Source organism: Onychomys torridus, chromosome X (genome assembly GCF_903995425.1).
Source record: "Onychomys torridus chromosome X, mOncTor1.1, whole genome shotgun sequence".
NCBI lineage: Eukaryota > Metazoa > Chordata > Mammalia > Rodentia > Cricetidae > Onychomys > Onychomys torridus.
The window spans coordinates 100,225,802-100,238,113 of record NC_050466.1 but is presented as its reverse complement, the minus strand read 5'-3'; the positions used below and the strand labels follow the sequence as shown (position 1 = coordinate 100,238,113).

The following is a 12,312-nucleotide window of genomic DNA, read 5'->3' as shown; positions in this document are numbered from 1 at the left end:
ACCCAGGACCACCTGCAAGGGGTGGTCCCACCTAAAATAGACTGGGCCCTTCCACATCAATCACTACTTAAGAAAGTGTCCTACAGTTTTTCCTGCAGCCTGATCTTATGGAAGCATTTTCTCAATTGAGGCTCCCTTCTCTCTAATGACTCTCTCTAGATTATGTAAAGTTGATATAACACTAGGTGGCACAGGAAGGAAGAGTTTATTTGGCTTACAGTTCCAGAGGGTGAGTACATAATGGTAGTGGAGTCATGACAACACATAACTGGAGCTGGAAGCTGAGAGATCACATCTTAACCACAAACATGTAACAGTACATACTGGAAGCAGAGTGAGTCTATAAACCCACAAAGCCCATCCTCAGTGAAGTACTTCCTCCAGCAAGATTCTTCCACCTAAAGATTCCATAATCTACCCGGACAATACCACCAACTAGGCACCAAATGTTCAAGTACCTGAGTCCATAGGGGAAATTTATCATTCAAACTGCCACTCCCTCAAGATGGGATCCAGAATCAGATCAACAAACTGTTGAAAGCAAAGAACAACCAGAATATGATCCCGGAGACAGCAAGAGTGACTGCAGCTTTCTGACAAGATATTTCTGTCTGTAATATTACCTACTGTAATGGCAAGCCCAAACACACCAAGTCTGGTGGAAATGCAGTCATTGCAATGAAATCTAGAACTATGACACTACAACCTGTCCATAAATTGAAGGCATTTTCAAAGGAGCTGGAGCCTAAGTGTGTTAGATTTGGGAAGCTACTAACCTTTTCAAAAAGGACACATCTATGGGTGATGGATGTGCTTGAAAAAAGTTAAGTTCTTAAAAGAAGTTAGCACACAAGGTGATCAATAAGCTCCCAGCTTCTCCTGCTCCTTTCCATGCAAGTGGCCTGCAGCATGAATCTATTAGTATCTTTGACCATGTAAAGCCTGAAGACTTCCTCTTAATTATGCTATAGTGGGGGAGGTGTGGAAAAAATGGAGATCTTCACGTCCACGGGCCAAGATTGCATCTGCTTCATATTGCATAGGGAGCATCAGAGTGGCTGTCTAGTGTTGTTTCTGTGGTGACAAATCGTCACTGGCAGAAACTAGTTGGAAATTCCCAACCTCCTCAGCACTGAGTTCTCCACTGAACTCATCTACACAATTCTGATATAGATTATCTGCAAAGTAAACTGAAGCATGTACAAGTAGGTCCAGTTCTAACAAAAGACAGAAATGTATAGACTTCTTTAGATGGTGAGTACATCAAACAGTTCCAAGAGGCCAGCAAGTAATAGAGACTGAGAGGAGAAGGGGAGATACCCTCTTGGGTTTTTGGATACAAATACACTGTGCTATTCTACTGATCGGCCCCACTTATTTTTAATGTGCGTATTTGCTTATACTGTATGAGTCTTTTTTTATTGATTACATTAGGGGTATGTACCAGGCCATAGGGATTGTCATATGGTGCTATCCTTGTGATGTATGATGACTGTCCATATCCTTGGAAATATTTCTAGCACCCAGATTGGGTAGGTGGATTGGAGCAACAGAAAAACAAAACAAAACAAAGCAAACAAAAAACAAAGAGCTTGGAAGCCATAGTGCATTTGATTCACAGTTAGGTCCCATGTCTGCAAGACAAAAGAAATTGAAGTCATAAACATTATGAGTAATTTTTATATGTAACTTATTTAACATGAATTTAATGTAAGCTTAAGTTTTTATCTAAACATGCCATTGCAACACAATTCACTCTGAGAAAGTCTAGAAAGAAAAGGGATTAGTAAAATGTAGGAAAAGGGAAATTTGCAATGAATACCTTAAAAATAAATACCCCAGTGAAGACACCCACTTTAAACCAATTGTTATTTAGATTCAAGTCACTTTGCTAGATTTTCAATTTTCCCAATTTTCTTGCCTCAGACTAAGTAGGAGGTATGGAAGTAAGTGATAATTTTTAGGGCAGTTCAGAGGCCCTTATTTTAAACAGGCTTTAAAATAAAACAGAAAACAATGCTATGTTCTATTCAATGCCATGAATGCTATCATTTCTGTTTGTGTGTTAGGTGGTTCAGAAGACTTCAGGAATCTTAGACATAAAAATAAGGAGCAGCATTGTTCCAAAGTGGGAAGAGAAGTACAATAAAAGGGAAAACAGTGTACTGTATTTAATATATTTTAGCACCATTTACACAATTTTACTCTAATCCAATATATCTCCAGTATGTAAATATAAATATGAATTAGGAACTGGAATCACAGAAATACTAATTTTCAATATTTTATGAAAGAAAAATACCTCCATTATTTTTGTAAAGTATTTATTGAGTCATTTGGTCTTGTGAATTGATCAGTCTTAAGATGTAGGGTAGAATGTAAGGAAAAATAAGCTGTTAGTTCTTATAGAAATTTTTACTTGCCAAACTCTAGTAGAAAAGAATATATAATGGAAACATAATAAAATGTGAAAAAGTATGGTAAAATAGAAATTAGTATAGTGCAAGTATTTACAACAGCATTGCACAAAATGCTGCTTTGCAAAAGTACTTCCAACACTGAAGTTAAATAAATCATAAAGTCACTTATCATTGCTCATGAAAATGACTATATAATGTTCACTATGAAAATTATTCCTTATTATTGATGCCTCTAAGTTACCAAATAATGATAATTTTATGTAGTTATATGGATTTAATTTTTCTTTACAGGAACTCCATTCTCCAACAGTGAAAGTTACTACATATCCACAAACTACCATTAGGAGATACATAGTACAAAACCCTGACCAGGTAAGGTGTCATGTGATCTGTCTTTCCAATGGATGAGTCAGTCAGTTACCAGATCCTTAAAAACAGATCATTGGCCTGTCTTCCAGTTAGAAAGTGTATTTCTAATCATTAATATAAAATTTTATTTTTAATTTCAGGTAGCCATGCACTGAATATATTCTGATATAGCAAAGCAAAAATTCCAAGCAGCTTGGCTGGTATACTTTCCTTTCTATAGCCCCACCCATGCACTGCCAGGGACTTTTGTGCACTTTGAACCAGAGAAAAAAGGGACAAAGGTCTTTACAGGCTTCCTATAAAATCTACCAATTATAACACCAGGAGTTGGAAGGTTGAGTGTATTTGGATTTGCCTTTCAGACGCAGACTAGTAAAAAGAAAATTAAAAGTCCATAGCTCAAAACTGTTTCCTTGTACTTATAGCCTGTGATGTATGAATTATATACTTAGTAATAAGCTATTTAGAAATTTACGTTATTATATTTCTAACTAAGTTATATAACATTATGTTTTACAAAGTACATATTATTTTCTGTCTAATTTGAGAAGAAAATTAAGAAAACAATTTTCTATAATAATAAATATCCCTTAAGTACATACACACACACATACACATATACATCTATAGTAGCAACAGAGTATCTTGGCATTTTAAGGCATCAGTCTCCCAATAGGAAACACTGCAGTATGGATAGACATATGACATTCTTCCCTTTACTCTACATTTCTCCATTATAATGAGAAACAATTTTTCCCTCTCCTGAAAGATGAAGTATGTATTCCAGCTGTAGAAATGAAGGGGTTAATGTGGACTCTCATCTTTGCTACAAATCTAGATGGTGTAGAGGATGTACTTCTACTACTATCTATTCCACTTCCTATTTTTTAAATTTACTTATTAAAATCCTGTTCTTGTGTCTCCTTAGTTAAGGAAGCTGTTAGTTGTGCACGCATGTCTGTGTGAATTTGTATACACACAAGATCTGAGTAAGGTGATGATTGCTTTGGATATTTGCTTGAGTTTTTATAAGTTTGTGTAAACATAGAAAGAGGATGTGATTATAGTTAAAGCAGTTGCTGCTCCTTTTTTGAGCAATCAAATATTTAAGCAACAAGTCTGGAAACAGGGGCAAGGTGGCTGGACAAGGGGCAGTGAGGAACCTTAGTGGGGAGAGTATGTTTCCGTACCTTTGTCCCTTCACTCCTCTCTCAATCCTGTGATGGGAATCGAATGGAGATAGCCTGTAATACTGGCTTCTTACAAAGACAGAATTTCTAATATGTTCTGTACTTATTTATATACATCTAATCTGCGTTTTACCCACATGGTTCATGTCCTTATACTTACATAGGTATATATCCTTGTATTTGGTAGTATGATGTATATGTATATGTATGTTTATGTGTACCCATGTGTGTAAGTACACGTGGAGATCAGAAGTTAACATCATGTGTCTTCTTCAACCACTATCTACCTTTCCTTTTGAGACAAAGTCTCTTCCTGAATCTGGAGCTTATAGGTAAGACTAGCCTGCCTGGTCAGTGAGGTCCAGGTATCTACTTGTTTTTTCTCCCCCAAGGCTAAGATGACAGGTATGATACCAGAGACAGGCTTTCATGAATACTGGATATCCAAATTCTGGTTTTCATGCTTACACAAGTACTTTATCAATCAAGTCATCTCCCTGGCCCAGAACTCGCATTCTTTAAAATGTACTTTCCTTATTCTTGAGGAAAATTAAGTTCTTAAATGCTACAGGAACACTGAGTTACAAAGTGACAAAGTTGGAAATGGATTTGAATAATGCAGAAGAAAAATTAACAAATGAAGGACAACTCATAATGGACCTTAAATGATTACTGGATAAATTATGTAGTTATATATATACTTATACACCGTATTGTTTAAAAGGTAGTAAAATTAGGCATATGTGTATAAGTAAGGACATATTAAGAACACTGGGCTTGCTTCTCTAAGAACTCGTTATCTCAGGCCATGTTGAACTACAAACATTTCCTCTAGATATCTAACAGAAGAGTGAAGAAAAAATGGTCATTTTAAAGATTTTGAACTTTGTCCTTTATTGAACAATAAAACAGGTTTCAAGCCACATGCTTTGTACACAAAAATAACCTAACTGGTTTTGCAAAATAGCTTTAATACTCTGTTCATATATAGCCCTGTTTTCTTTTTTAAGTGTATTTTGCACTTTTAAATCTCTCTAGAACATTTAATTTAATTGCAATGTTTACAGGAAGTTGGGGCTCTTTAATAATAACCCCATCCTCTTTCACCTCCTAGGTTTTCTAAGCTTTATTTCTTCTTCTTGGAATTAAGCTGATCCTAAGTGACTTGTCTTGTTGCAATTCCTTCTACCTCTATTCACACTTTTTATTTGTGGTTGCTCCTGATTTTTACTTATTCTCAATTTGTTATTGTAATCATAGGATTTATATATACTGTTTTTTTTATCCCAAAATGAAGACAACACATTTGTTTCATAGTAGATGAAATCTAATGATATTTATCAGTTTCATTAAGTTTCTCTTTGTGATGTTTCTGATGGTCTTTGGAACTGAGACTATCCAGGTGGGTCCACCTACATGCAGATAAACCCATACACCAGTATGGAACTGTATTAAAGGTTGCAGCATTAGGAAGGTTGAGAACCACTGCTATAGAGTATCTTCTTCATATTAGAAGCAGCACAAAGAGAACCACATATTTCTGGTGGTCTAGGTGACCCTGAAGGAGCTGAGATTCACAGGTTGAAAACTACTGCTCTATAGCCTTCAAGTAAGAATAAAGAAATAAGGTATTTTTCCTAAACCAAAGGTGCTTACATTTTCTTTTAGGATAGGAAGTAAGTCATGTCCACAAATAGCTGTGGAAAATACATGGTAAGGTGAGTAGAAAATGCAAATAGTCTTAGTTACTTTTCTGTTGACATGACAAAATACTGTGACCTAGGCAACCTATAAAAGAATGCATCTATTTGAAGCTTGCTTACAGTGTCAGAGGGTGAGTCCATGACCATCATGGCAAGAGGCAGGCAAGCCTGGTGCTGGAGCGGTAGCTGAGAGCTTACAACTGGGTGGAGTCTTGCCTTGAGGATATCACTACCATTATTACATTTCTCCTTATCTTTCATCACAAACTAAGGCTCCAACATTACATATCCTAGTGTTTTTTTTCTCCTCAAACTGTACATTTTGTGTTTCTTTTTGTTCTGCTTATTCTTTTTCATTGTAGATCTGCATAATAGTGAACACTCATAACCACATGACACAGTCAATAGTTGACTATACCAAAATCTTCTCTACCAGTTTAAAACTCTTCAGGTTACCCTCCAGCAGATTCTTAGCACAAGAGCAACAGCTACAGTCTTTGTGAAAATACAGCAAGAATGGTTGTTATCCTAATTGCTAATACTGTTCACCTCTGAAGCCAGTTGATCAGGATAACCATAGTCCACATTGCTCTAAACCTTATTGTCTTCCAATAGCCTACTACAATGGATCATAAAGCCCCACTTATAAAATTCAACCACTTTTCTAATCTAAAATCTAAAAGTTTTCCACTTTCCTCCAAAAAAAAAACAGACAAAAAAAATGAAACACCATAGTTAGACACATCACAGCAATAGCTCACTCATTATACCAACTCCTGTTTTAGTTACTTTTCTATTGCCATGATATGACAACATTGAAAGAAAGAGTTTAATTTAATGACTTATGATTCCAAAGGGTGAGTCTATAGCCGTAGTGGCAGGAAGTATGATAACAGACAGACAGCTATAGCAGGGGAGCAGGAGCAGGAGCTGAGAACTCACAACTCATCAACAAGCACTAGGCAGAGAGAGCGATAGTGAGAGCGAGAGTGAAAGCACTAACTGGGAATAGCATGGGCTTCTGAAACCTCAAAGCCCATTCCCAGTAACATACTTCCTCCAACAAGGTCACATGTTGAATCCTTCTCAAGGAGTCTACTAACTGAGGACCACGTATTAAAAGAGATGGACCTGTGGGAGCTATGCTCATTCAATCACTGTACTGCACGTTGACTTCAGATAACAACACATTTGCTATTTGTGGAAAATCAAGAAAAAGATTTGTTTTGACATGTAATATATTGATACAATTCACATGATGTTAGAATCATTATACTCATAAGGAAATAAATTTAAATAGGTGTGCTTTGTTCAAGTCTTCACAAATTCTTCTCTTTTCTGACAGCTAATCCAGGGTAGGAAGGCTGACAGAAGAAAAGTTAAATGTGAGCCTAAAGGCCTGATAGGTGGAGACACTGGGCTATGGTGGCTCAATAGAAAAGATGAAGAAGAAGAAGGGAGAAGTTGGTTTATTAAAGGAGAATACTATGAGATCTGCTTGAGTCAGTGGGGTCTGAGGTGCATAATAGAGAGGGTACCTAGTGAACATTTAAAATGACACAGCTAAATGTCACATATGAGATATATGGAAGAGAGTTGGTATCTAAAGTTTATTGCCAAAGGTAAAGATATGAGTGTTATTGCTGTGGGGTAATGGGGAAAGTTAAGGTCAGAACCTTAAGAAATACCTATTTCAAAGGAGCAGAAATAAGGACCCACTGAAATAGAGGAAGCATTGAATAGACATATCAAATTAGCATAAAGCTAAGGACCATAGATATGAGAATGAGCTTTGACAGTTAAGAAATTGACAGTGGTATTTAAAACAACACTTTCAATATACTTAAAGGAGCAAAATCCAGATGGAGAAAGTTAATGGATGGACTTCTCAAAGGGAAGTGGAGGAAGTTAATTGAGAGATGCCTTTCTGAAAAGGATATTGATCAAAGGCAAGAGAAAAGGTATCATTAGAGAAGAAAGCTGAATCTTGGAGACCCTGGAAGGTTTGTAGATAGAATGAATCAGTAAGGGGTAAGGGTAATGATCCAACAGAGTAAAGGGACAAATGAGATAAGATTCTGAAGGAGAAAAGAGAGGATAAAATTTCAGGTACATATAGAGATGCAACTTTAGGAAAAAAAAGGTATGAATTCCTCCTTGATGAGCTGGAAGGGACAGAATGTACAGGGTAGTTTTTTGCAGTGTCGAGAAACATGGTGATATCACATTATCTACATTAATTTGATTTTCTCCAGAAGGAAAGGGGTGAGTGAGCATGAGGATAGGGGTTGTGGAAAATAAAAGGTATTGGAACTACAGTTATAGAATTTGATTAATCCAAGTATGATCATAAAGCTTGGAGGCAATGCTTGAAACTGAATAACTTGAATTTGTAATGAACAAATTTTTATTTTGGTTTTAAAAAATGTTTCTCTATTATAGCTCTCTGGCCTGGGAACAGTGCAATCGATGTTGGGAATTACATACTTTGTTAAATGTGAGAACTGCTGCCAGAGGTTTTGAAAGTAACAATTAAAGTTATAACATCAATCATTTTGAAAACACCTGCTAATTTTTAGGGTGGATTTGGCACCAAATCAAATGTAGAGACTGAAGAAAAGAATATACCAAAGCAGTAAAACTGTTGACCTCCTCAACAGTTAAGAACTCAAAAATGCCTGATTAAAGTTTTCTAGCTGATTTGTTTTTCTACAGCAATTACTCATATGAATATTTTATTGTTACATTCTTATAGACTTGGGAAAGTAATAATCTAAATTTGGATGAGGTTTTTTATTGTTATTTCTACAGGAAAACCAAAATATACTCTAAGGAGAATCAGTATTCCATAAATCTTAGCTTCTTTTTTCTTGAAAAACCACTAATAATAGAGAAAGCTTTAAAATGAGTTACATTTCTTAGAGAAGAAAATATGGTATTTGTTTTCCTCTTTTAGAAAATTCTAAATCATCAAGATAAAAGTTACTACCATCCCTTCTCATTTATCAATTTATCTAGTATTAAATATTCAGAGTCAATACTTTACCTTCAAAACAGTCTACTTTGTATAATTTAAATGATTTGTCATCGAAATATTATGACAAAATTCTCAAAAATCATTTTAATATATTGAAATATTATGATACTATGTATTAAAAACCAGTATACAAAAAGTTAAAATTGATGGTACCTTAAAATATATTATTTCACTTGATCCAAGGTATCCTTTATATTTTATCCTTGTGATAAGCGCACTGAACTTCAGAGAAGGTTAACGCCTTACTTACCTAAGTATCCACTGCATGTAGATGATGAAGAAAGAACTGTTAACTCTTGCTTCATGACTTCATTCCTTTCTTTTCCATTAAGCCTGCTTCCACTGATTTTCTTAAGTCAGTGTTAATGGATTCACAGCAGCTAAAATCCAATCTGCTTTGTGATTCTTACCCATTGATGTCTACGGAGCATTTTTGTGTTCAATTTCTTCCTAATTTCCCTCTGATTTCAATGATTTTTTTTTGTCTTGATTCTAAAACTTTCTAAGATTTCCTTATTATTTCTACTTTTGTTTCTTTTCTTTTTTTTTTTTTTTTAGCAATTATGTGATTGTAACCACCACTTCTAATCTGGTCATTGAGAAATCTGGATCTGCAGACTTGAGCTACAAAATTTCTTTCCTCCTTAACAATCAGTCTTTTAGGCCAGCCTAAGCGCTGAGAGTAATTATAGTGTTTTCCAATCAACAATCTCTACTGTATACTAGCAATTTCATCTAATATAAATACATTAAAAACAAATGAATACAGTTTTGTTTTGTGACAAATCAATGAATGAAACAACCTCATGACTCAAATTACAATCAGAACAAGGGAGAAACTGAATGTGGTGGCACTCACCTTTAATTCCCTGGCACTTGGAGGCAGAGTTTCACCAATACTTGAGTTTGAAGCCAGCAAGATCTGCATAAAGAGTTCCAGGGCAGCCAGAGCTATAGTGAGACCCTTTCTCAAAAACAAAACAAACAAAAAAAAGTGGAGAAAAAAGAATGTGATGCACATTACATTTCTTTTGGACTCCTTGTTTGATTCTTTATTAGTCTTTCGATCTAAGACATATCACAGGCCCTTGTTTCATTTACTTAAATCTTCTAAGCACTTGGCTCATATTACAGCAATTTAGTTGATTATACACAGATACAGTGGCTCTTAAAGCTTCTACTGTCAGTTCTCAAAACATAGGTTGTACTGAGAATCTTAGCCTTGATTATCATCACAAATAGGAATGGTACACTTCAAGGACATTCAAATTGAGTCCTAGGAAAATGCTTTAATGCAGTTCTACCTACTTATGGTTTAGTAGGAGTGACTTATATTTATTCTAAATTTCCCTAATAATTCCTTTGTTTGGAAAGAAACCTGCCTATGACTACAGTTTAAATGATAGTGACCTCATGCTAGACTACCTTAGAAGAAACTTGTATAGTGTCCTGCCTTAGAACCAATGGATCCATAGACACTCAAACCCAATCTGCTTTGTACTTCTCACCCAGAGAAACAAATGCTATCCTTCCTACTTCCTTCAAATTTCCCCCAGAGAACTAGAACAAATAATAGAAACTCAAATTGTTCTCATTGATAATGGACTGTTTTTAAAATTATTTCCTTCTACTGGAAGTAACTTACTGACGAATCATTTCACTGTCTTCCTAAAATCTCTTACTACCTCAGAGAGTATTAGATATTGGGTATTTGTTGGAGTTCCTATAAAAACTACACCTTTCCTATCCAAACATGTTATTTAATCTCTTATTAGGAACCGTTGTCTCCTTTCCTAAGAGGCAGTCACTTCTTCCCAGGAAACAATGTAATTTATGAAAAAACAATAAGAAAAGTGGAGAAGTTAAATACAGATCAGGTAAGTAATAATTGTTCTAGAACTTGTTTTACAAGTATACATTTTTGAATTATGAATGTTTTAATAGAACTGAAGTAATATTCAATTACCAAGTACCAGGCAAGACCACTGTGAATTGTACTGTGTCATCATGCCTACAGTTCTTCATGCCATCCTTATTATTTTTATATTTATTTTATTGAGAAGTACATTTTACCAAAAAGGAATCTGAAGTCACATAAAAAGTTAATGGTAGAAACTGAACTTTATATTATGTGTTTCCTTTAAACTAGTTTACAAAAAACAATTTTAAAGGCTATAATGTTATCTTCATTATTTTAATATGCTCAGACTTAAATGAATAGTATGTATTAACAGATAGTTAAAATATTCTGAAAGATATAGAAAACTGAAGCTTTAAGTAGCATTTTTAGTTGAGCGCTTTAAAGAAAAAATTGTATTGTCTCAATTTTATAAAGCAGAAATAAAAACTACTGTGTAGGACAAGACAATCATCCTGCTGAAACTCTCAGAGAAGAAATCCTTTTTGTTGTTAGCTTAGCTTGTGGAAGCCTCAGGCATCCCTTTGATTGCATAACATTCCAACCCCACTGTTATCACATGATGCCCTACATGTGCATCTTCACATCATCCCCTTCTGCATGGCTATCTCTATGTCAAATTTCTCATTTTTATAAGGACATTGGTCATATTGGATTGGATTTCACCCTAGTAAATTGAGCCTACTCTAAATTGTTTCTGTCTAAAAAGACCATATTTTAAAGTAAAGCAAATGCTGTATTATTGGGACTTGGAACATCACCACAAATATGGAGTATGGGTAACAATTAAGTACATAATAGGCAGTTAAATATTATAAAATCAGCTTGGATAACAAAATCATTTTTTTTTTATTTATAAATGAAGCACACTGAAAATGTATTGGATTTTGTTTTAAAACTTCTTGGCATGAGAACATGCTCTATTTTTATAAGCACTTATTGGCAGTTGTTAGTAGACTTGCAGGGAATAACATGTTATTCCTTATTTTATGCCCAATAAAAATGAAATGACATAAATTTCCAGAATGATAATCATCAAGATGTCTACTTTTTGGTTTGCTTGTTAAACAGAATAGTTTCTAAAGATCTAGGGCATTAAACACAAGTGTTCCTGAGGAGGAGCCCAACATTATGATATCAAGTAGAAAAAATTCACTGGATGTTTCTTATCTTCCAAGTAATAATTTCCAAAACTATCAACTTACATTTATATTTATTCAACTTGGCTATTAAAAATGATGTTTCACACATTTTAAGTAGGAAGGAGTATTTGGAGTGCATCATTTAATGTTGCTTTCAGGTTATTGTTTTAATGAGAATGAATAGTATTTCTGTTTTATAGCCTCTAGAATACAATGTTGACTATTCTATACATTGTCTTACCACTCTTGTAGCTGAAACAATTAAGAAAGATTTTTTTTAAGAACACTGCTTTTGCTTATTGTTGATATCAGTATTTTTTGACTGTACTCACATTTCCTCACTAATAATTTCAATGATTTGCCAGTTTTATAACTGTTATATAAACTGTCCAAATTACAATTACCTGTGCAAGTGGAACAAAGCATAATTTTTTTGTTTTGTTGTTTCCTCATTGACAGAGGCTATACCATGGCATGCTGGACAAAACTAAGGTCCAAACAAAACAATTTACTGACACTTGTAACTGAATCAA

The 12,312-nt window shown here is 34.7% G+C and overlaps 1 protein-coding gene across 1 annotated transcript in view; it reads left to right on the top strand.

Moving 5' to 3' along the window:
- Positions 1-12,312, top strand: part of Pof1b (POF1B actin binding protein) — a 71,254-nt gene that overhangs the window by 25,624 nt on the left and 33,318 nt on the right. Inside the window, exons 3-4 of the mRNA XM_036173880.1 lie at positions 2,712-2,792; positions 10,495-10,596. Of these exons, the coding sequence (XP_036029773.1) occupies positions 2,712-2,792; positions 10,495-10,596 (183 nt within the window). The remainder of the gene's footprint in view (positions 1-2,711; positions 2,793-10,494; positions 10,597-12,312) is intronic.